Source organism: Nothoprocta perdicaria, unplaced genomic scaffold (genome assembly GCF_003342845.1).
Source record: "Nothoprocta perdicaria isolate Ctin4 unplaced genomic scaffold, notPer1 scaffold_375, whole genome shotgun sequence".
In the NCBI taxonomy this organism is placed as follows: domain Eukaryota; kingdom Metazoa; phylum Chordata; class Aves; order Tinamiformes; family Tinamidae; genus Nothoprocta; species Nothoprocta perdicaria.
In genome coordinates, this window is record NW_020455616.1 from 331,765 (window position 1) to 357,237 (window position 25,473).

The following is a 25,473-nucleotide window of genomic DNA, read 5'->3' on the forward strand; positions in this document are numbered from 1 at the left end:
TACCGGCCGCTCAGCGCCTGGCTCGTGTGTGCCGCTGTCCTAGTCACTCCGCCTGTTCTGCTTCCCGCTTGGATGAATTGCGCTGTAATTCTAGTGTAATTCTGGTGCCTCGCGAAGTGGCTCTAGTGAGGGGCCTTGCTCCCCGTTCCCTTCCGAAGTGAGGGGGCACCGGGCCGCGGTGACGGCGGCCTCCTCCGCTCCGGAGGCGTCTGGAGGCTGCGCCCGGTGCGCACCGAGGAGCTGCGTGGGCTCGGGCTGCACCGAGCTGGCCTTGGCTCCAGAGCGAGGGCCGGACACGAGGCGTGTCGGTGGAGGGAGGCCCTGCCGGGSCGCGCGCTGTGGCCTGAGCCCCGTAACGCGGCGCTGAGGGCCCGCAGCAGCTCCCCGCACACACGAGCCGTTCGGTGCCTGTGTTCGTACTTGTCGGAAAGGGGGCTTTTCTTTGCTCTGTGCTCCTGCTTTCCCGCTTTTCCATCCTCAAAGGGGATATTTGYTGCAACTTCCATCTGCAAGGCTTAGCCACGGCCCATACTTACGTCCTTGGTAACCTGCAGACCCCATTTCTGCCTCTGCTGAATCCTGAAAAAGGTGGTGTGGGGATGGAGGCCTCAGAAACTGAGGGCCTGCAAGGAATCTTGGTGGGATTTAATGATGTTTTTGCGTGGTTTTCCTCGGGGCGCTGTCAGACACAGCCCACCTTGAGGCAACGCTCTCTGTAGCAGCCCACGAGTGTTTCCACGTGGTGTGTGTCCAGTGGTGGACACTGGCCAGTCCTAAAAACCAAGGCAAGGAAGGTCTTCTCTCAGGTTTCCTTTGCCCCATCACTAACTTATTCTCAGTTCCATTTCTCTTGYTTTCCTTCCTTTAATTTTGCAAAGGGCAGCAAAGCAGGCGGGTGCTCAGGAGGGCTCTCTGGTGGCCCCTGTGCAGCAGCAGCTAAAGGATGGTTCGTGGGAGGCTTCCTGCTGCGCCGGCCCCTGTGGAGGCACCTGCAGATCCTTCCTTTCCTCGAGGAGCAGAKCGGGAGCATCAGTGAGGGGAGCACTGCTGGTAACCAACAGCCAGGTTCCCTCCTTAGGGATCACCTAAATCACCTTAAAGAAAAAAAATCACCTTTAAATCACTTTTAGGGTGGCGGAGGGGAAACGCAGGCTCTTCGGTGTGTGGTGCCACCTGGAGCTGTGTCGTGCAGGTCACTTCTGCCTCATCTTTCCAGTTTGTCACCAGTCGGTCCCTGCGCTAGGCTCTTTCACTAGAATACAAGCTGACTGTTTAGAAAAATAGCGTAGTGCTGCAAGGAAGCTGATGGGGATCCTTTTCCATCCCTTAAGTCAGCCGTGGGTACTAAGGGTGGTGACTCATCTCATATGAGAGCCAACTTAAGGGTTTGCCAGCTCTGTGCAAGACGAGGCTGCTCTCGGAGTGCTGAACTTGTGCCCTCTTTCGGGAAGAGCTCCCGCGTTCCTGCAGCTTCCCTGGGAGTTTTGCGGATACCGAACAGGAGTATCCACAGGGCTCCTGTCTGAGAGCCGCCAGCTGGAACGTAGCGCAACGTGCAGCTTTAACCAGAGGCCGATGATTCATGTTTCTTTGGATATTGTGTGTAACACCATTTCGAAGATTTTGCACAATAGTCTGACGCTGTTGTCTGTACTGTGACAGATACCGAGATTTGCCTCTCTTTGTCACGGGCTATGTTACTTTACTTGAGAGCTGAATAAATGCCTCATTAATTAAACATGATTAAGATGAACAGGCGAGGAAAGTACACATTCGGAAGCAGTATCACCTGCAAAAAAGATAACTTTGTGTGTATATATATATATGTATGTATATATAATTAATGACTTCTTGAGCTCTTGAAATTTCAGGAGTCTGCCTTGATTGTTCCATACATCCATATTTTCCATCAACCCTGAGGTTTCTGTGTACAGGGAGAGTTGCTGGCCTTTCTTGAAGATAGAAGGAAACTAGAAGTTAATGGAATACGTTTTTTGATTGTTTCTTTAGTATTGCTCATATTTTAGAAAGCTATGCAAAAGGCACAAAATGCTTTATTCTTCTTTCTATTTTAYCTTTATTTTTTTCCTCTCTTTCCAGTCGTTGCTCCGTCATTCCAAGAATGCTGCTAGGGTGGCCTTTTTGGACCCTCAACTTGCCTGATCTGGGTGAAACAAAAAGTTCCTCTAAGCCAATGAGACCATTACCCTGTGCATTTTGAAATCAGATGCGAGTAGTTAGTGGCTGTCTCTGAGTTAATCTGGTTAGTAGCTCCCCAGGACCTAATGTATTTACATTTATGCTGAGGAAAAAAAGAACAGTACCAAGTTGTTAATTAGCTTTTTGTCGTCTCTAAGTCAGCTAAACTAACCTTGTGTGTGTGTGTGTGTGTGTGTGTGTGTGTGTGTGAATGCTAGTGTGAAGGACATGTGTAATTGGGGATTAATTTGTGTATTCATTTGTTCATTTTTAGCATTGGTCAGAGAAATGCACGTGCATGCAAAGCAGGGAAAAAACACTGCGGGAAGAGGTAAACAGGGTTGAGTCTCTTCCTGAAGCTGCAGTTTTATGAACCCTAAACTCTCCCGCTGTTCTTTGTCATACTTTTTTTTTTTCTTTTTAATTTTTCTTTTATTACCTGGTTAAAGCATTTCCTGAGTTACAGGTTTTCAGTTTTAAGAGAAAACCCCAGAGCTTGAGTCTGTCAACTCCAGACTCATGTGTTGCTCTTTGAAATGGGTGAGATAGTCTGGCTGAGACCTGTGTGGATCGTGCCCTATATCAACACAAGTGAACAAGTGTTGTTTGAGGAAGTTCGGAGCTTTCCCGTTTTGTGGTGAAGGTCTTCTTGCTCCTGCAGGGTTTTCCAGTGGTTTCTTGGAGTAGGTAGCATGAGTCCAGTGTGGATTTGGAGACAGATTCTGCCTGTTACTGCTATTTGTGCATGACCCCAGGGATTCACTAATAGCTCTGCCTCTATGCAGGGTTACTGAAGTTGCCTTCTTTTTGCATTTGACCAAAGCTTTGGAAGGATGCAGGAGGCAGAGGTGMTTTCTGTAGAGTGCCCCGTAGAAAGGGCAACAAGGAGAGAGAAGCAAGATCAGGTCTACAGSGATGGAAATCTCATACCTTAAATATACTGATAAGGCCAACTGCCACCAGCCAGCTCACGATGGTGACAGATCAGGAACTGTTCAGGGAGATCACAGAAGCTGCAATTTCAGGATATTAATGATGGGAAATTTCAGCTTTCTCAACAGAGACCAGTTTCATGTCTCATTCGGAAGAGAAGTAGAAGGAGCTCTTTTTGAAGCACCCTAAGTCACATCTTCCTAGATGAGCCAAGTTTAAGCCTACAAGAAGAGATGCTGTTCCAAATTGATGGTGCATGGGACCTCCTTGGAGCTATTAGTGGGACAACTGTAAGAGTAACCACAGTACAGTTAGATGGAAGCTGGTAGATGGAAGCAGCAGACCCAKGGGGACAGATGGAGCTTGGTCAGATGGGTCAGAGGAGCGAGCTTGGGTTTAATTAATTACCCCAGAAGAATGGCACCTGGTGGGTCAGTGCCATATAGCAGCTGTTGTGCCCGAGAGCTAACAGATTTTCAGGATAATTCTCATCTACAAAAGGGGCTTGAGAGGGTGTCCTGAGGACAACACTCGTCCCTGAGTTCCAGCAGCATTCAAGGGACAAGACATTTTAAAGAAACAATAAGGGAGCACAGGAAAGAGAGTCTGTTGGAAAGCAGTGTGGCTTCCATACAGGGAAAGGCCACGTTGCTAATCCAGTGGTGTTCCATGCAGATGTGGGTGGAGGGAACCCAAGGGATGGCATAGATTTTACAGAGATACAGTTGAAGAAGGAGGTGGATTTCCATGGGTTTGGAAGTATCAGTGGGAAGCTGGTAAAAGACAGGAAGTTTTCAGCAAGTTTTAGCACTTCTGCAGTTCCCTGCCTACAGGAGGGCTACGGTGACAACTGGAGTACCTTGGTCAGGGTCTTTCCCAGTGGGGTCTGGCTGTGTGTTTGCTATGACCTTTAGCAGTGGAAGACGTCTGTTAAGAGTCTTACCCCTTGAGCAACTCTTCCGCAGCCTAAGCCCGGTTTACTCAGCATCTTTTTGTGCATCACGTGGACTCCCTGGTCATCGTACTCTTCCTCCCCTGCACTCTGTTGTGTGTGGTTCTGTCCTGCACTGGGGAAGCCAAAGCTGGATGCTGGAGTGCACATGTGCTCCTAGAGAAGCTACATAACGGGGAAATAATTAGTCTGCTGGCTCTGCCCATGGTGATGTAGCCCCGTATGAGACTATTTTTCATTGCTGCAGAGACTCACAGCTAACTCCTGTTCAACTCTATGCACCAGGACCTCTAGGTTCTTTCCACAGGGCTGTGATCTAGCCAGCTGCTTTCCAACCTTTTCTGTTGCTTGATTTTTTTCCATTCTGGGATTTAGCACTTGTCGCTGTTGAACTTCACTGAGGTTTCTTCCAGCATATATGGTTTTTTTTCTGTCTTAGCACAGTCCATCTGAGTAAGCAATCCTGCCTGTACCCCCAGTCTGGTATTATCTACAAACTTGAGGAAGGTGAATTTTTAAACCTCACTCGAGTCCTTGATGAGGATGCTAATACTTTCTCCAGGATCAGCTCCCGTAGGGTAATATTTGCAACCAGTTGCTAGTGAATTTGTCGACTTGTAGCCAGTCCAGCAAGTTTTTTCCATCTGCTCTGTTGTCTGTCCAAGTTTGCAAGGACACTGGGGGTTTCTTCATCAAAGGCCGTATTAAAATCAAAGCCTCTTCCCATCTGCAGAGCTAACCATTTCATCTGAGAAGGCCATCAGGTTGGTGAGGCACCAGTTGAGCTTGGTGAATCCATGCTGCCTGTTCCCAATCACTTTTTCATTGTCCTTCCAAAGCCTGAAAATGGTTGCTCCGTGCTCTTTCCAGCAGCTGAGGCAAGTTTGGCCCGTGTTTCCCTTCCTGCCTGTTTTGAAGGTGATGTTTGCCTTTTCTGCAGTCATCAGGGACCTGCCTTGGTTGGCGTGACCTTCCAGGGACGAGGTAGAGTGGCCTCGCAGTGACTGGCTTAGAGTCCTCTAACTTGGTTAAGAAGCCCCGAGAGGAAAGGACAGCGCTTAGTGGTCACTCCTGAGGCTGCAGTAGCGTAACGCCCTCGAGAGCGGTGGATAAAGCCGGGCTTGAGGCGCTCGAGAGGCTTTATTCACCAGTGATGCCATGGAATGAATGAACTGCCCTGCGAAGAAAAGCCGGGAGGCTGGGGCTTGCTCTGGGCCTCCCCAATTTGGAAAAGATACGTAAGCTAGTTGGAAATTGGTGTAAAACCGATCAGCCTAAACTGCTTTATGTTGTTTTATTTTGTTTTGGAGAATATTTTGGTAAAAAAATCTGCAACATCCAGTACTTTTATTCATTTCTTTTCTTTTTGAACAGGTTGCTCTAGCAACTCTTGTTGCTAAGACACAAATAGCTGCAGATGTCGTCCAAACTGATTGCAGTGATAAATGCAATCTGGCTGCCTCGAATGCAAAAGAACAGGGGAAATAACTAAATTTGCCATGGTTACAACCTTTGGGATACGATTGTAGTGTAAGTTGAGTACTGCAGTAGTTTCCCCTTTGGTAGAACTATGGACATTGATTTCCTGGTAGCTTGCAGGGATAGCTGCGTGTTTCCAAGTCTCCTATTGAAAATAAAATTGGGACGTGTGTGATGTAGATATTTCCTTTTTTCRTGATTAATGTGATGCAGGTTTGTTCTCTTACTAATCAAGCTGGATTAAAATTTTTGGTCATTTGTGATTAGATGATCAGGAAATTTGCTGGTCTGTTTTAATAGGTAGGAGGTGATGCCTAAAAATAAAGGTAATGTGGTCTATTGTTTGAAAACTTGTTTTTAAAAAGCTCTTAAGACGAATCTAGTTTTCAGTTTGCAGTCTGTTTGCCTGCAATTCAGCAAGCATATGCAAGCCACGAGATATTTTCAAGTTTGTGGTGGTTTTTAAGAGAAAATTCTGATGATTTTATATATAATAAATGGAAGAGTCTTCAGTCCTCCTGGTTGATTTTCATGTGCTCGTCGTGGCTGCTCGTATTGGCAACAGTAGGGTGAACAAACTGCTGCAGTGCTTGGATTGGGCCTCTTCCCGGGTTTAAAAAAGGAAAGAGGGAAGTGGCATTGAGGGGAGGATGAGCAGATGCTGCCACAAAGATCGAAGCTGCCTCCTCTTCACGATATTCATGTATTTGCTGTGCAGGTGAATCCGTGTGTGGGGAGAGTGACAGGAAAGAGCCAAGAGTTGCAAAGGATAAATCTTTGCTCTGAGATCTGATGGATTGGTGAAGATGCAGAATTGTCGGGCTGAGGTGTAGCACTGCTATCATATATATGTTTGTGTGTGTGTGTGTGTGTGTGTAAAAGATTGTGATTGTATTTAATGATGCTAGTTGTTGTTGAAAATATAAAGGAAACTATTAGGAAAGCATATTTTCAAAGGGGATGGATTGAGCAAAACAAACCTTGAGGTGCTGCAGAGTGGGCTTAGAAGATGGATTTTGCTTGGAGGGCGTTTTTCCAAATCGCTTTGGAGAGCGAGGCTTTTGTCCGCACAGCTGATTACCGATGGTGTTGGGAACAGTGTGATTTGGGCTATGGGATTTTGAAGTTAACGAGCTTGCCTGCTTTTGCCTGCTTGCTTGTTTATATTTTCATTTGTATTTCAAACGGCAAAATACTGCATGTAGCACTGGGGTATTTAAAGCAGAAGTGAGCTGGTCACGCAAAGCTAGTTGGGTACAGAACATGGGGCGTTTGTAATTAACCGTAATTAAGTCGTAAATTAACCTGTGACCGCCACGGTGACCACCATAAATTAACGGTGACCTCCACAGTATCCAGTGCTTCCTTCCTCGGTGCAGAAGGAAAGACCAGGTCTCTGCTCTGCCCGGCCCTTCTTTGCACACCACGGCAGTTGCACGAGCTTGTTGGGAAATGCAGCTCCCTTTCCCTTCCTTTCCTTTTTTGCTTTTAAGCTTTTATTCAGGTTTAACGGACAAACATTTTACAGGTCTGGCCTTCTCTGTGCCCGCTTCCTTCAGTTGTGTTGTCACGATGCTCCGTGCTTGTGAAGGGCTCCTGCTCTCTGCTTGTGCCTCAAGGAAGGGAAAAGTGAAGCTCAGCACTCGGCATCGCCCAGTTCCTGCCATCTGCACCAGGGCAGCGTTTTATTGTGCAGGCCCAACGAGGAACCGGGCTGTCCTTTCCTGTCATCTTTACTGGARCTACTTAAAACTGGCACGGGAGACGGTGCCAAGCTGTGCTAAGGGATGGCTCTTGTCCCGTCCTCGTAAGAAACCCCGGAGCCGTGCGGAGAGGTCGGGATTCGCCTCCTTGGTGCCTATAGCAAGTCACTCGGGCAGTCCCAAATGCCGATTTGAAACAGTTTCCGTCGCTCACCGGGTACGGTAGGAGCAGAGCTGCACACGGAAAGCTGGCCTAGGGGCAAATACAGATTGTAAAGGTATTTTTCTCTGGCACAGAAAGGTGTTATCCATGTGCCTGCCCCCAGGTCGGATCACAGATCACCACATGCAGGGGATAGAGCTTATCTTACAGCAGGTTTTGCCTGAAGATTCAGGATAGCGAACAACTGCAAATCAGTTTTAGAAAACCCAAAACAGGAAATCCTGAAGYGATTTTTATTGCCTGTGTTTACATGATTCTGGTTCTGGTATGTGTTTGATAGAAGAGGTCCTGCAGCTGACCCTTATGTATAAATTTAACCAGTTAATAACGTGCTTCTAACTCACTGAGGGATGCAGTGGGTTTCTGACCTGAATAATTTGCCAAGGTTTCATTTGAAACACCAATATATATATTTTCAGCAGTTAATATATACAAAAGAAAAGTGTATATCTAAAGGAAAAAAAAGGCAAAAGACTGAAAGGCAGTGATGTCTTTTGGGTTTATTAAGTGAATTTAGATGTAAATCTGTTGACAATTTTCGCTTAATCCCAAGTAATTTTTTCCCCCTTATCGTCGGCGTTTGCAACAGGAGCTCAAGAAGCGTGATTGGACCTAATTTTAAAGAACTGCCCCTTGTTTTGTCCCTTTTAGGGCCCTGCACACCGTGGCTGTTGTGGTGGCATACTGCTGTGCAAGGAGGCTGTAGCTGTGCTATTTGTGTGTGCAAGATGCAGCAGCATGGGACAGACAGGCGTCCAGGGCTCTGCTGGAAAATAGAGCCCTTTGGGTTCTGCTTCCTTTGTGTTGCTGCTTTTGGAAGCTCTTGAGGCTATAAAGAATTGAAAAACKGTATGGATCAGGTTTGAAGGCATACTCTAACCAGCCCCTTTTTGTTTAGTGGCTTTAATTACGCTAAACGAACTCAAGGTTGTTTCAAGGGGAACAGTGGTTATTTTAAAATAATATAAGAACCATATGCAAACAGTGTGTGTGGCTTTTTTTTTCCTTCTCTAATCAGTATAATTACTACCTGTTGTTTTTATCCCAGTATTCTTGATTTCAATTATTTGCATCAGCTGAAATTTTATATCCAAAGCCAAGGCAGATGGGCTTAAACAGAATAAAAGTGCAGAGCAGTCTACCCGGATGCTAACAGCAGGGAGCTTTCAGGAACGATATCCCTAATGTGTAGTTTTAAAGCGCCCCATTGAGCTAGACTTGACATTTTAGTGTTTTCAGAACGGAGCATAATATTCCGAGGGTTTTAATATGGGAAATGCTGTCGTAGTTGTTGTGTGGAAGGGAAAGCCGACAACGATACCAGAGCTTCAGCAGCCAGTTCGTCTGCTGTGGTGCCTTTGGTTTTGAAATTTAGCGTAATGTTTTCCAAAAWGTTGAGCAAGCAAAATAGAAAGATGTGTCCACACCTTCCTGTTATTTTACATTGCTTTTGAGTAGGTTGGAATTAAACTAGGAATTAAACTATTCAGAACAAGTCTAGATTAAAATATCGGTGATGCTGTATTCGGGTTCTTTGATATTACAAGGTAAATTATTTAGCAGAAGGAGAAAACTGATGGTTTTATTAAGTCACTTCCTGAGGACAGTTCCACAGGAAAACAACAAAAGGCATAAAGGGAAAAAGTGCAGCAATTCTCTCTTTTTAAAGCTCTAATCTCTAGTTTTTCTCAAGCTTTCTTTTCTCCCCTCAAAGCAACCCTTTTGATGGCTTTTCTCACATTTAGTAATGTGTTTTACAGGTTTTTCCCATTAATTACCTCAGTGGCCYGTTGAGGTTCTCCTGACTGTCGGGATCTACCCTTCAGACTCGCCTCAAATTATACAGTGACCAACGAACCCCTGTCCTTCCCGCTGCTGTCCGTAGGRCTCCTAACCGCTCCAATGTGCCCTGTTGGGGTGCCCAAGCCTCGAGGCGCCACGGTTTTGGGAGGGAGGAGCGAAGGTGGCTCCGGTTCGCCGCTCCATTCGCATCTGGGAACAGGGCAGCGAGGAGGGCCGCGAGGGGAGCCACGGGTCTCTCGGATCCCCTTTTCTAGGATGTATATCCCATTTACGGCATGGTTGCTTGTGGGCTTAAAATGGGATAGATGCGGTAAGATTAAGCTTATCGATAGCTCCGGTGCCTTGATTTGTACCGACGTTTACAAATATCTGTCACCTGGGCAGTTGGGAGGCAGTGCAGAAGCTCACCGTTGTTTCCCTTCGTTTTGTAATGTTTTTTGACATTTGAGCTCTGGGAGAGCGCTGTGCTGAGGGAGATGACGCGGGGAGGAGCCCCGGGAAGGGCAGGATCCAGGAGGAGCGCGTCCCGCGCGCACGTGTGCGGAGCCCGGCCCGCCGGGATTAGGCGGCTTGGGGAAGCGCAGCGGAGCAGCGTGCCCTCTGTCCTCCTCACGTGAAGGGCTGCGCTCGCTCGAGCGAGCCCGGCGCGTGGCCGGCTCTGTTCGGGCCGCCCCGGAGCGGCGCTGGAGCTGTTCCCGGCGCGCCCCGCAGGAGCCCGCGCGAGGTTCGAGGGACACCAGCCACGGCTCGTGTTTGCTCTGCAGGACAGTTGGTGGTGGCTTGGGTGGCATGGACTGAAAGGCAGGCGTGCTGTGTGCCTCTCGGTGGCTTTTTTGTGTTCTCCTTTTGGCGAAAGGGAAAAGTGAGTAGATGTTAAATGTGTTAAACGAGGGCTAGAGAGGCTGTTGCTGGAGCAGGCGATCCTGCGCTCCCCCTGTCTCGTTCCTTCCTGTTCTCCATCCTGTTGGCTCCATCTGAGCCTGCGGCTCTGCGGCAGTTGGAATAACTTGGGAAAAGTTGATTTTCGGTGGATTCCTCCCCACTCCAGAGCAAGATAAGTCCCAGATCCAGACAGCTGCTTGCCCACACACTTTGGAAGGGCTGTCAAGGGAGCAAGAGCAGCGGGAGGTCCAGCCAAGGCAGGAGCTCCTCCATCAGCAGTGGCAGCTTCGCTCATTCGTGGTGTAGAAAGCAGAATTGTATCTTTGCGAGAAGTCCTCTGCCAAACCTGCTGTTTCTGAAAGTCTGAGTAAGCTCCAGAAGGAAGCGTGAAGCCTCTGGAAGTCAATTTTTTGCTCTTCATGCTGGCAAGAGGTTATACCTATTCTGCTGTCATTCATTTGGAAGGTCAGGTTTTGCTTCTGGGTGCTTGAAGATGCGCTACTCGTTTGCTAAGGAGGATTTTGTTGGCAAGTGTAATTTAATTTATAAGCAGGGGGCAGRTATCTTACAGTCTTCCTGGTTTTCTAGTTCTATTTGTGAGAAGTCAGTAATGAATGAAAGAGCTACTAAAAAATATAAGAGAATATGTGGAATGGACTTTACTACTTAGCATTTAACAGCACTACTAACTACTTAAAATTTTGATTTGAGATCTTTTGTAGAAGAATTTAGTTTTGGCTTTTGTCTGAGGCAGGTCCAAGAGCAAAGGATGGAACTTGCTGGRGTCAAAATTGGAGCCTTCTTCAGATCCTCCTATCCGTAGCCTTTGAATGGCATAGTTTCTCTTTGATCTTTACTATTCTAGATTATTCTGTAAAAGTAAAAAAGAAGCTTTTGTGTTTAAAATAAAGCTATGGTTAAGACTTGGAGGAGAAACTGGAATGCTAGTGGCACCTGCTGCGGATACTGCCTTGCGTTTACTGCTTGTTGGGTCATTTTAAAAGAAATTGAGTTAATTGAGACATACTGTGAATTGTCGATGTGCAGTTTAGATGGTCGTGGGAAGCAGCCAGATAGAGAGGGGTAACCTTGGAAGATGCTGAACCCTGAAGAACGTTTCAGTCGGGCACAGCAGATCCCTCTCTTTACAGAGCCTCTATTTTTCCCTCTGATAAGAGAAAGCGAATCCTTGCTGTTTTCAAGGATAGCAGAAAATTACTGCAGCCTCCAAGGTGTGTGGCCCTATGTAGCTTGTTTGCTTTAGGAGCAGGCTGGCTATGGAGACGAAGAGTTATAAGTAGGTCCGTCAAGAGGAAGAAAAGTAGCTGTGGTTTTCAGGATGCTGTAAAGTCAACTGGTTACCTGGTCTTGCCACTGATCTTGGGGACAACTTTGTAATGTGAAGGTGCTTGAGTGTTTGAATGGGCGAGGAGAGACCTAGCACTGCATGCAACCTGATGGAGATGGAGTGTGTTTGAAGGATTTTCCTTTTTGATATGCTGGCTCTCAAAGAAGAGAACAAGAGAAGAGCAGCTGGAGGAAGACTTATWCTTTATTTTGGTCAGACGGAGGTAGAAATCCCAGAGGACTCATGCCTTTATCTGTAGAGTGGTAGAAATCACAGAATTACAGAGTGGTTGCGGTTGGAAGGGACCTCTAGGGATCACCCAGTCCAACCCCTGCTCCAGCAGGGATACCCAGCGCACAGGGCACCCGGGCACATCCAGGTGGGTTGGGAGATCTCCAGAGCAGGAGCCTCCCTGGGCAGTCTGGGCCAGGGCTCGGGCACCCTCACCCCAAACAAGTTCCACCTCACATGGAGAGGGAACTGCCTGACTTTCAGTTTACACCCGTTGCCCCCTGTCCTGTCACTGGCCACCACTGGGAAGAGTTTGGTCCCCTCCTCTTTACATCCTCCTCTAGGTATTGGTAGGATCCCCTCTCAACCTTCCCCAGGCTAAACAGGCCCCRCTCGCTCAGTCTCTCCTCACACAACAGATGCTCCAGTCCCTTCCTCATCCTTGTTGCTCTGCGCTGGCCCCTCTAGAAGCTCCATGTTCCTCTTGTCCCGGGGAGCACAGAGCTGCCCCAGGTGCTCCAGGTTTGGTCAGTTCTCGATCCACCTCACTGTCCACCCATCCAGTCCACACTCCCGGAGCTTCCTCACAAGCATGTTATGGGAGATGGTGTTGAAAGCCTTACTGAGGTCAAGGTAGACAACATTCATGGCTCTCCCCTCCTCCGTTCCCCATGTCATCCCATCACAGAAGGCTACCAGGTTGTTCAAACACAACTTCCCCTTGGTGAAACCATGCCGACTACTCCTGATCACTTGCTTCTCCTTCATATGCCTAGAGATGCTCTCTAGGAGGAGCTGCTCCATCACCTTTCCAGGGACAGAGGTGAAGCTGACTGGCCTGTAGTTGCCCGGCCACTCCCTCTAGCCCTTTTGGAAGACTGCAGTGATGGCGGTTTCTTCCAGTCCTCCGGCACCTCCCCTGCTCTCCAGGACCTCTCGAAGWTGATGGAGAGCAGCTGAGCAACAACTCCTAACACTTCCCTCAGCACTCTTGCATGCATCCCATCCAGGCCCATAGATTTTTTTGGGTGGCCAGTTTGCCTAAGTGATCCCTAACCCCATCCTCCTCAAGCAGCAGAAAGTCTTCCTCTTTCCCGGTGTTCTCTGCTGTGTCCAGGCTCTGTGGTTTATGGCGCACCCACCCCATTCAGCAGCGGGCCCACATTTTTCCCTAGTCTTCCCGTCGCTGCTCATGTATTTGCAGAAGCYTTTGCTTCTTTGCTGTTGTCCKTGACATCTCTTGCTGACTCTAATTCCACACAAGCGTTGGCCTTCCTCGCTGCATCCTTGCATTCTCTGGCAACATTCCCGTATTCCTGCCCTGTGTCCTGGCCCTTCTTCCACATTATGTCCGCTCTCTTTTGTTCTTCAGGTTCTCCCGACAGCTCCTTACCATCCACACAGGTCTTTGCCCCTCTTCGCTTGAGTTCCTTCACGTAGCAATGCTCCCATCTGGAGCTTGGAGAAGGTGGTGCTGGAAGTGATGCTGATGCTCCTCAGACCCCAGAAATTAAGAAGGTTCTCAAAGCAGTTTCTGCAGAATTTCCTTCTTGTGGTTTTGCCGGGCTCTAGCAGCAATTTAATACAGTATATAGGAACTCTGTGTTGATTGCAGTTGAATTATTTGCTTTTTTACTATTATTTTAGAAGGAAATATTCCTCAAATTTTTCTTTCTGAGAGGTGCAATCAAAAGAACAAGCAAGCTTTGTAGACTTGACAATAAACAGCACTGCTTGTAAATACATTTAGGTGTAGACCCTTGTCCTGATTTCTTTTTTGTTATATAAATGATCTAAATTAAAACAGGTTAGACTGAATCACTCTGTTTACTGACCTAGTAGACCTGACTTGATCGTTTAAAGTGCCTTTAAAATCTTTGTGCACGTGTTTGATGGATACATTAGCTTCGGTGGCTTGTGTGGCACAAGTAAATGATGGAGCAATGTACCATGTGCGCAAAAAAGTCTGTTTATGTCTTGAAGCTTAAAGCTAAATCCCTTGTTTATGAAGTCTTTCCATGTATGAATTTCGTCTGTTCCTTGGGAGAGGGCAGCACGAGTTTAGAAAGCTGGTGGGTGGAATACATAACAATTAATGTCCCCCGATAGCCTAAATGATAAGTRTGGCCGGGGGTACATAAAGCTATGAACACCTTTTCTTGACAGGCTTTGGAGACTGCTGAGGAGCACGCGCATTCACATCACTGCAGCATCACCACACTAACACCCATGGAAGAGCCACAAGACTTGCCCGAGCAGCCAGTGAGTACATTGAAAAACACTAAAACCAAGCACATAAAACCAGCTGGAGACCTCACGAGTTCCACTTGGTTATTTTCATTAATATTAGAAAATAACACTTGTATTTTTTTTTGTCTCTAGCTAAATAAATAGACAAGTATAAAGAAATGTTTTGCTTTCAGGAAAATGTACAATTGATTTACTGTGATAGTATGGATAATAGTGGCAAGAGGAATAGGTAGGTATGTTTAAACTCTATGTTTCCGTTTAAAATCGTGCTTAATAATGATTTATTTTTCTTAAAAAAAAATTCAAGTGTCTTTGAGCAAAAATCATTCTAAGACAGGATCAGGAAATTGGTTATTATAACACATAAAATCTTCTCTACTTCTTGTGCTCAGGGTCTTTAAAAGATGCAGTGATCTCGGGCATAACATCTCATAACATCTTCTCCACTGCTGGAAAACAGGTTTTAAATTCCTTAATTTAGAAGTCTATTCAAATAGAGAAGTATGTTTTATATTAAAATTGCTGTCCGGAGATTTTAAATATTTGAATATAGTGATGAATAAACTATTAATTATATTTAAGTGTAAAATTTAATGTCCCATAAGATTGGAGAACAACATTAATACATTATGATACRCAGTTAAAACATTTGTCACGGTGAAGTATTTAAGCAAGAAGCTCAAACACAAAGTTCTTAATAATTATATTCCAAATTAAACCCGAGGCGAGCATAACACATTCTTATATTAGTCCGAGGATGAAGCTTATTCTCATTGTTGGAGATATTTTTAAGTGCACATGAAAACAGTAGCCTGCTGAGAGAAATTTGGAAGTGTCCACACTGGAGAACTTTGGAGGCTCTTGTAGACAGTACATTTTAACTTCATTTATGCATTTTTATGCATTTTTATGACTCATGACTGCAAAGATAAATCTCAAATTACTGAAAAAAAAACCATTACACAACATGCAAGTTATGTCTTGTGTGTGAAGACTCACRTACATCTGTGGGACTAACCAGCAAAAAAGTAGAATTTGAACTGCAGGTATTTGGGGGATTTAAAGGAAATCTTGCTGTCTCTATAAACCTTTGTTCTTCAGGATGCAAGGTAGGGCAGAACTCTYTTGGTTAGTGAAAACATCCTCTACAAGCCCCTTATTCTGTAATATTCTGCCAAAGGTTGTCTTGCAGCTTGCTGTTCAGAATCAGGTATCGAGGGATTCTGAGGCAGAGTATGAGACACTATTATTACAACTGTTAAATGATGTGATATTTTGAATATACTTGGACGTTTTTGCAGGAGAGAATGACAAGAATTGTCTTTTTTTGGAACGAGACCTTTCTTGGAACCAATTAACTTTGCAAATGAGAATAGAGAAGATAAATCAGCTTTGCAAAATCATTTCTACTTAGTAGTTCTGCATCACACAAACTTGATTTTCTTCCTGAAATGATTTTTTTGCTTGTTTTGATCATGGCAATAGAATTAGTGTATTACTTTGAGAAAATAACATTTATTGCAAACTGTTGATAACTGAATCCAGGAGGGAACTCTTTACAGAACTTTTCAGTCTCTCTATTAAATATTTTTTRCCTAAAAAGGAGAGAAAAAAAAATCCAGGTCACTCTCTTATGTTGTTGTGGTCCATGTTTGCACAACATATGATTTCTAAATGAATGCTAAATTTCTCATTTACCCAATACAGTAACAAGAAACTTTAGAGACATTTCATTTTTATCCCTATTTTTAACTGTTTTTTTTCTCTCTTCAGATGTGAATTAGAACGGAAAAGTTTACAAGTAGAGCATAGTCTTAGAAAATAGAAATAGATGCAGGATTGAGAGCAGGGATCAGATAGAAGGTGCCACTTTAATTCAAAAAAAAAAACCTCATAATGAAATAATGAGATTGAGAAGAGCTGTATGTTACTAAAAGTACTTTTCGCTCTAGTGAAGCACAAACTTCTTGTTTAGTGAGATAATGTCTGATCTTAAGGCTAAAATTTGCCTCGCCACATCTTTCAGTTCCTTTTGGGGTAAGTTGTGGTGGTTTTCTGTTTTTCTAAACAGTCACTTCACTTCTGCTGCGCAACAAGAGTCTTCCACCTGTGGGGCAGTCACCTTAGATGTGAATTCTCTCAAGGAGGTTGTTCTTCCCTGATATTTACTCACATTTCTCTAAAATTTGCTCTTGAGTTAAAGCAAAACTCATTTAAGGAATGGGTGGTGGCCGGTGGCCATGGTGGTGGCAGAGAGAGGACATCTAGAGCATAGGGCAGGGATTTGTTTTGAAATCCTGGCCATCAGGAGGTGTTTGGGGGACAGCTGTACTTTTCTTCCTGTTTTTCATTCTGAGCACAGTGAAAGTTTTCATAAAATTGCCCCCTCCTTGTGCTTCTTTGCTGGTTTTAGTTGAGCTGCTTTCKTGTCCAGTCTTCCCTGTTAAAAAAGCTGTCCAGTTGAAGGCATCAAAGGTTGGGGAATACCTGACTCGAAATGGCAGCCTTGCGCTGCTTCCCGTGCTGCTTGTGCAAACTCGCATTCAGTCTGCCAACTCTAAATTAATTTTGGCTCTGTTGCCTCGAAATAGCTGAGGTTTGAAGCTGTCTGATGCTGCTTTTTCTGGCATATGAGTCACTTCTGTGCAATTTAAAGAGATGCTGTGAACTCCATGGAAGATGCAGGGGATGGAAGGATGGATGGAAGGGTGGAAAAATACAATAGATGACAGGAATATCTTGCTCAAAAGGCTCCAGCGTGCAATAACGAATCCTTTCTTCCAGCCCGGGATTTAAGTCGTATTTGTAGCCTGGAAGCAAGAAACTGAATTTGTRTTCAGGACAATGTTTTTCTGTGGGAATACTCTGCAGGAGCAGAGCCATCTGGCCAAACACAGGGATACAATAAATACTATAGTGGGTTTAGAAATTAAAATCAGAACTGCTAATTTGGTATTGATGTGAACAGAAAAGCCTCTTCAAGTGCCTATCTTTAGAAACGTTAAATAGAGCAGGATCGTGGAGCCAAGTTTATAGCAGTTGAATTTGTTCCATGCAGAATAGGATTTTCTTAWAATTCATGGCTCTTGAATTCAGTTTCCGTAGAACAGCCCTTATCAAAGTTCTGAAGCTGTATATCCCAGCATCTGTTATTTATTTTAAAACCACGGCAGTTTTGCTAATGCATCCAGCTCTAGCAGCCTTCTAATTAAGAAAGGCCTGTTTGGATCTGAAGGACCTGGTTAACTCTGGAGTCCAAAGCAAAGCTTGCTGYATTTACACATTGATGGGAACCCTGTAGTAACCAGCAATTATCTGCTAATGGGAGCCTGAAATTTGTGTGCATAGATTATATCAAGGACAATTGTCTCCAGTTTTGTCTCTGACTGTATTTTATTTGCAGGTGAAAAAAGCCAAGATGCAGGAATCCAGAGAACAAAGCTTAAGGTGTGTAATTCTGAATTGGATTTTAGTGTGCAACAGTTATGTATGTCCTGTTTTGATGGTAAGCTTCCCTTTTTAGAATCTTGGGGATCATATTTTTTGCAGAAACTGAGCAAACCTCTTTGGTAATTTGGAGATTAAATTCKGAATACAAAATATTAATCAGTCCTTTTGATAGTAAAGCCTTACAAAAGGGGCTGCAGAGAATTATATATAAAGAAAGGGCTTATTCTCTTTTTRATTGTATTTTTTAATATAACATAGGACATATACTCCTGAAGAAAGATTTCCTGTTGAAAGATTTTTTTCTTTGACAGTCGTTAGCTGTCTATAAGCTAGAGCTATAAGCTTCYCTTCTAGGCTGTGTGGGCTGAGATCAGTCGTACAGGTGAAATGATCCTGGCTGGATCATCAGATGACCCTGACTCTAACGGAGCTGGGGGCACCCCAGGCAGGTGGGATCCTGTAGAAGTTCATGGTGCAGCTTCCCCGTCCGTGCATTATAATAATCATACAGAATTTGGACGTCTTTGAACTGGGTGGCATGGAATCATAGAATCATTGTTGTTGAGACCATAGTTGTTGAGACCATTAGAATGAAGCACAGGTGCCCAGAGCACAGTTTTACGAGGTGAAGGCGCCAGGGTGGTAACTAACTGCTGCTGAGAGGGGGAGTGCCTGCTCGTAGCCCACCCTGGCCACCATATGTGGGGCTTGCTGGGTCCCTCCTCAGCGCAGCAAAAGCAACTGAGCGGTTTCTGTGCTCGGTCAGCACAGAAACGGTGGCTCTTCCCGGGGAGGACCTGAAGGGTGTCTGGGCTGGTGCAGGGCACCAGGACATAGCTGACTTGTTACCAGTGAGTTCTGCCTCTGCTAGGAGGGCCAAAACCTGGGGTGAGGATGCACAGAGATGTGTGAGATGTTGTAATGCTAACGAGTAGCCTCTCGTTATCCCCTCAGCCACGTGAGCAGCACAGAGGTCAGCGATCAGAAACCCGAATCTTCAAGCCTCGCTCCAAACCTTCCCATGTCGAGTGAGAGTAAGTATCCCCCCCAGGCTGTTTGCTCCCACCCGCTTTTCTGGTTTCTTCCACTGCTCTGGTTGCTTTGCAAGCCCAAGCACAAGTTCCATCAGCTCCTCATAATCCTTTGCTGCTCTAGCTGTCAGCTTGAAGATGCAGATTTGCTGGGATGTGTTGTCTTTGGGGAGGCCAAGGCCAATCACACCAGCTACTAAAGAGAAGCTCACTGTTGCAAAATGAAGGAAAATATTGGGGAAAAATTTAACTGCTCAGTTATGAGGATAGCATTGTTTTTGTGCTATTTTAACATGCATTTTCTGATAATATACTTTAAATCACATAGTTGTAGCACTTAAAAGTCTTTATAAATATAGTATCTTAAAATGAATGATGTATGCTGATATTTGATTGTCATTATTTGTTGTTTTCTTTGGAAATCTTCTTGTGTATACTTATACAATCTACTTTTTTTTCAGTTATGACATGCACTGATTATATTCCAAGGTCATCAAATGATTATACCTCACAAATGTATTCTGCAAAGTAAGTTGAACAGCTCTTTCTAAAATCTGTAATTCACCTCTTGGAAGGGATCTTTATGCATGTTCCTGTATTCCTGTAATGCTGGAAATCACACTTTAATATCTGCAGGGCAGCAATAACTCAGTGCTCAGTGTGGGCACTGTGACACGTGGGAACTAACCTTGGGCTTCAGTGGGAGTTATATTATGATGCCAGCGACGCATGAACCCTTGGATATGATTCCCAACAGAACAGCATCTTGCAAAATCTTGTCCATAGTATGTGTAAAATGAACAAACTGGACATAAATGAATACAAGGGGGATATAGGATTCCCTGGCCTTTACAATGTTTGGAGATCTTAGTAATTTTTCCCGCTGCACCGTACAGGAGGTCACAGTCCCTGCGTTTGSTGCTGGGTGACCTCTCCGTTTGTTGCAGCAGTTTTGACATTTGAAAGAATTACATTGGCCTGGGGATTTGGTGACGAGTTAGACAGACCGACCGCCCATGCCTGTGAAAATGGGGAGTTCCTGTGCTCCCTTCCTCCCTGCCTTCACAATCTGAAAGAAGTGATGATGTCCTGTCCTCCAGAAGAAGCCCCAGGACCTGCTCTTTTCCCCAGATTTCAGTGGGAGAAGCAGCACATCCAAACATGAAGGGCATGGCAGACTGGAAAGCAAAAGCAGGCATCACACCAAGAGCATGTGGCACTTCATTCCGTCCTTCCCGAGCCATCTTCCTGTATATCATCTGGTTGCAAGTTTGAAAGCTGCATAATGTGAATAGCTTTTTTTGTTTTATTTTTTTTTTTTTTAAATAAGGCCATATACACATATCCTTTCTGTACCTGTGTCGGAAACGATGAGCCCCTATCCCGGTCAGACGCAGTACCAAACGCTACAGCAGTCCCAACCTTACACCATCTACCCTCAAACCACCCAGACCTACGGACTACCTCCTTTCGGTAAGAAGGAATTGTTCAAAGACTTCTTGGTGCCTGCAGCTGCCATCTCAGGTGTCATTAAAAAGCAAATGTTGAGCAAGATTTTCAGATGCATTGAACTCGGCAATTGAAAATTGAATTCAGTAATTTGGGTTCCTCTCTATGAAGCTTCCAGGACTTTCTTAGCTTGGGATCCTAATTTTCTTCCGTTGTTTTGTAGCAGCGTTTGTGCCATTTCCCTGCAAGGTAAATCACACACAGTCCCATCCTCTAGCAGCTCTGCTGAAGCTATTTTTCCTTTCCTTTACGATGGGTAGGAATAAGACTCGTCTCGTGTTTTAACTCAATAAAAATTGTCCTCGGTTGCTCTGTTACACAAGGCTTCTGTTAGCTATTCTGGCTTTTGCASATGTTTGGAGTGTGTCTTAATTTAGCATCTAAATTTAAATGTCAAGGTTTGAATGACTCACCTTGTGCTTCATTCATAGTGAATAAAGAGAAAGATGCATGTCCAGGGATCTCGTCTGCTTTAGAGGATAGTTGCCATCTTGCTACATGGAGTAAAGGACAGTTGAGGATGAGTAGCACAGATAGTAGCATAGTCTTTGAGTAAAAAGAACAACATTTATGACTCTTATTAATTACTGACAGAGCAACTACTTTTATTTGATGAAGCATTGACTTGTCATAGTATCTCTGAAAGGCAGTGTGGAAAAAKTGATGCAACTTGGCTTAGTTTTCGTAGATGTAAGTTACCTTCCTAATTCTGTCTGTCCTTTTGCAATAACAATAACACATTGGAATAAAAGAATAACAGATAGTTATTCTTYGAGAAGGATCAACATATAAAATATACTTGCATATCTTTTATATACACACATGTACCTATGTACACACATGCCTGGGATTAGCGGAAAAAGAAACTTTTCTTGTGATTGAGGATTCCTGCAGGACAAAACGATGGGTTTGCGGTGGCTGGGACGCAAGGTGTTAATCAGATGGTATCTCCCCCATTTGGTCTGCTCTGTATTAATGCCCAGAAACAGTATCTGACACGAGAGCCTTGCATTCCATAAAGTGGGAAGTGTACTGCGRTGCACAAGGCTTTGCAAGGCCCAAGCATTGGGTGCTTCATTAGCAGCTCGGGTCTCTTCAAGCAGGTAAGGGAGTTTGGATGTCCAAGGGTATTTCCTACCTCGTCATTTCCAGCTCAGTCCCAGCCAGTAATGATCAAAACCAACTCCTATTTAAGAGCTTAAAGACAAGCGAAAAACCAACCAACCCACCTTGGTCACAACGGTGACCAAAGGATTATTATTGGGCAAGAACCTGGTTGATTCTGTGTTTAGGGATCTTGGAGAACCAAAGGTCTCCTCCATCAGCTCTGCTTTCTGAACTCCCACTTTATTCCTCCAAGAGAAAGCTGCATCGGAGCAGAGAATTCAGTGCTAGGTCCTGCCTAAGTCTTGAGGTGTCGAGTGCAGTTTGTCCACTGCCTTTGTGAACACTCTGCTTCTTGTCTTCTTTGGTGCCATTTTAGTGTTGGACTTGTCATGATGCTGCTTGAGACCCTTGGTGAAGGTGTCCAAAAATGTGTCCAATTTTCTAACTGGGCCAATAAAAGCCTTTCCTACCTATAATCCCTGCCCGGCTCCATGTTATGGTCATTAGAGCACGCTTCCCTTTTCGTGCATATCCACGCTCTGCTTYCATGGTCTTGCCATTCTTACTCTGTTCTGAGAGTGTTTCAGAGTTTCATTTACTTTGTTTATTTGACATTAGTTTGTTGTGGACAGTGCTCTGCAGCTTCCGTGCAGGTTCTTAGGGATGTGGCATCTTCTTAAAGGTTATGTAAATATGCAGAATGCATATTAAAGTGTTAGGCCAAGGGGTTTAAGAGTCTGATTTAGACTTGAGCTCTTGAGACAGTGTTGGGTTTTTGATTCCCTCCTTTTTCTCAAAGGCTCTAGTATTTGGGAGTATTTAGCTAACTATTAATTTCTGTTGTTACAGTCAGAGTATCTTCTGAAGACCTAGAGAGATCAGCATTGTCCATTGGCTTCATTAGCAACCTCTGTGTGTTGAGCAGCTTCTGAACCATGACCTGCTACTGAAACACTTTGGGGTAGATGTCATGATCTGCTATTAACTCCCTGTATTTTTAGTCAAGTGAAGTGCTTGGAAAAATAGTGCAGGTGACACTTMTAGTGACAGAAACCATACTGGAGTAATTAATACCTACTTAGTCTTATGAAGAGGATGGGTCTTGTGTTACCTGTTTGGCAGCCTGAATGTGCATGGTACATATGAGATGTTCTACAGATTGTGTTTCTGGTCCCAAGATCTCTGTTGAGCTGGTGAGAACGTGGCCATGTATTTTTAGCACACTCTCAAGAGACCTATTCCAGATATTTGGATGACTTTATCTATTTCTTAACCCCCCCCCCCCCAAAAAAAAAAAAAAAAAAGGCAATTATATGTTGTCTAGCTGGAGCAGAAAGATGTAGTTTATGTGTGAAAATCAAGGCAGTCTGTCAAACACGGCCATATGCTCAAGACCACAAGGCATGAGTTTCACCATCCCAGTAATTAGGCACTTATATGTGTTGGGTGATCATCTAATTTTGTTGCTGCTACTTGTCCATCTTCTTCACATCATAAGGAAATTTTGGTCACTGTTTTTGATGAAAGTATTTATGTATTTGAATATTACAATGCTTTCCCTTCTAGATTAAAGAAATGCCATTCCCTCAGCCTTCCTTAGAGGGCTTGCTTTCCATATGGTTTATTCGGGAGTTTCTGCAGTCTACCTACAGTCATCTTAAATCTTTCCCACTTGTTTACTGACTAGAATGGTCTTAAAGATCTAAACCAGCAACAAAGACCTAACTTTAAAGCTGAAGATTGAAAACCCTGATGTGGTTATACAGATAGCTGCCTTAGTTTGACTAACAGGTGACATCTTCGTTCCTTTACATGCCCAGTCTCGTAGCTGTTGCAGACCTGAATTCTGCGGCATGGAGGGCACTCCTGGAATTGCTGCTCGTGGCGGGTTGTAGCATTTCCTTGGCGTCTCGTAAGCGAGACTGCTCGGCTGGGCCTCCTATAGCAAGGGGTAGATGGCTTTTTTTGCCATGGTACTGTTCTTTTCCTTACTGAGTTGGATGGGTTTAAGATGGACAATGATCTGGCTCTTTTGCTGGCCTTGAACTCTACATCCACCTGGCAATGTTCTTCCTCCCTCTGCCTTTCACACTCCTGCTTGTTTTTAAGTAGATCCTTCAGATTCATTCCTTGCCTTCTGCCAGCAGCCCAGGGACAATTTGAGCATCCGTTAAACCTGCACCCGTCTCAATGGTTAAGATTTTTGCAAAAGGGACCGCAGCAACCTTAACTACTCGTGTTTCAGGCAGGTAGTGTTTGTATTTGTACTAGTCCTTGTGCTTCAGTTGGTGATTTTGAGTCACCAGTCCTATAAAGAAGTGCTCGTTGGAGGCTTTGCCTACACTGTTAGTCTGGTATGGAAAAGCAGTTCTCTTTCCCTGCCACCTCTTATTGCAAGGGAAGTTTTGCCTCCTTCCTACCAGCAGCTCCTGGTCCGGGAGGATGGGAGTGCAGAGAGCACTGGAGCATCTCAGGTCAGCGCCAAGCACCTTTCAGCCCTGGCTGCATCCTCAGGGCTTGCAGCTGGAACCTGCATTCTGCTTGTAGCTGCCTAGCCTGTGTGAGTTGAAGTCCCAGTGCTTTCACCTAGGGATGCTAGAAATGCTTTCTGAAATGCTTTGACTGATAGAAAGTTCAGGAGGARATTTTCCTCTTTTTTTYCCTTCTTTTTAGCTCCTTTTTCCCTGTTGTCAGTCCATCAGAATGGCTGAACTTTAACCTGTTTCTGAGTATGCAGCCCAAATGCAGGGAATTCAAGGAGTGACCTTAACTTCAATAGATGCCCACTCCAACCTCCCTGGGTCATAGCTGAGGTGGCTGGCAGTGCTGCRCCATTCAGCCCAAGCATCAGAGGGACGGGCAGATCTTTTATAGCAATGTGGCACTGAATCTTACTGTCACAGGAAGGGATTTTTAACTGAAAGCCTTGGAAATTGGGTCTTGCCAGTGTTTTTAATTTTCTCCTTTTCAGCTATTTTTGTCAGCAGCTGTACTCTACGCGCAGCCTGACCATCAGTACCAAGTATGAAAATGAAACGATGTTTTTCCGTGTGTCATTTGTTGTTTGCTTTTGTGACAAGCCAAAGTCTTCATCGGAGGAAGCAGCATGATGCTTGGTCCCAGCAGATTTGTTTATAACTGGTGCCATTTATCCAATTCAGGTGCACTGTGGCCAGGTATGAAACCTGAAAGTGGTTTAATTCAGCCTCCATCTACAAGTCAGCACAGTGTGCTTACCTGCACTACAGGGTTAACCACAAGCCAACCCAGCCCAGCACATTATTCTTATCCCATTGAAGGTAACTTGGCATGGTTTTTTATCTGCATCTCTCTCCACCTCATTTGAGTCCAGATTCCACAAGTAGAGAGGCTTGCACGTTTTTTCCTTTTTTTTTTTCTTTTTTCTTTTTTCTTTCAGATTTGTGCATGCTTCCTCGTGCTCGGTGTCTTTTCTGTGTGTGTGTTTAAATCGTTTGGTTCTGTGTTTGCCGCATTACCTCTGTCTGCACCAGGCTGGTTACTCRGTGCTGATGGACTTAACGAGGTGAAGCAAAGGGGACGGGACTGCCTGTTGTGTTCCTGCATGCCTCTCCTGGGAACGTGCTTGCAGCTCGAGCTCTGGTGGTGGTGGTGCTCCTCAGCACGATGTGAGGAGATGCAGYGAGAGTGGGGTGCTGGCTCCCTTCTGGAGGGAGACGGGGCGCCTGTAACATGCATGTGCACACACAGGGTACGTTGCTTGTCTTGGTAGGTGAGGCTGCCAGCTTGATATGTCTGCTCTAAAGGGAATTCCTAAGTGTAGAACTAGCCCACAAGTCATCTCACCTCCACAAGTGCCACATCTGAAAGGCCACATGCTGAATTTCACCACATTACAAAGCAATTTTTTTTTAGGAGTAAATGTACCAATTAGCTTTATAATGATATCTCATTGCCTATGGCAAATACTTGCAAATCAATACATTTTCCAGGGTAGATTTTTGTCATTTGTCTTGAGGTGATGCATTGTGAAAATCTTTTTATCTGTAGTTTTTAAGAAGCATTTCAGGAATGCTTCATCTGTTCATTGGGCGATATTTTCGTAGAGCAATTCAAGGACTTCAAGAGATCCTTGGTTCAACCTGCTGCTCAAAGAGTTGGCAATGGATTGAGAGCAGGTTCCTCAGTTAGGTTTTATCCAGGTGGATCTCAGAAGCCTGCAAAGAGGCCACCTTGCCGTGCAACCTCCAGGCCTTACCTGTCTTCATGGACAAACCCCTTCTCTCTTGTCAAGTCAGAACGTGGCCTCTTTTGAGCTACAACCTTTTCTGTCCTGCTGTTGTGCATGTGCAAAAACAGCCTGGTTCCATCCTCTTGATGTCCTCCCATCACGT

General features: G+C 44.9%; 1 protein-coding gene across 2 annotated transcripts in view; it reads left to right on the plus strand.

Moving 5' to 3' along the window:
• The first annotated feature begins 2,082 nt into the window (after positions 1-2,082).
• The window catches only part of EYA3 (EYA transcriptional coactivator and phosphatase 3), a 37,547-nt gene continuing 14,156 nt past the window's right edge, over positions 2,083-25,473 (plus strand). Inside the window, exons 1-7 of one of the 2 annotated variants that reach the window (XM_026044633.1) lie at positions 2,083-2,263; positions 13,920-14,015; positions 17,407-17,450; positions 18,408-18,487; positions 18,946-19,012; positions 19,815-19,957; positions 24,262-24,399. In XM_026044633.1, the coding sequence (XP_025900418.1) occupies positions 13,983-14,015; positions 17,407-17,450; positions 18,408-18,487; positions 18,946-19,012; positions 19,815-19,957; positions 24,262-24,399 (505 nt within the window). In that variant the 5' untranslated portion in view covers positions 2,083-2,263; positions 13,920-13,982. The remainder of the gene's footprint in view (positions 2,264-13,919; positions 14,016-17,406; positions 17,451-18,407; positions 18,488-18,945; positions 19,013-19,814; positions 19,958-24,261; positions 24,400-25,473) is intronic. The other variant, XM_026044632.1, reaches the window with a different exon arrangement.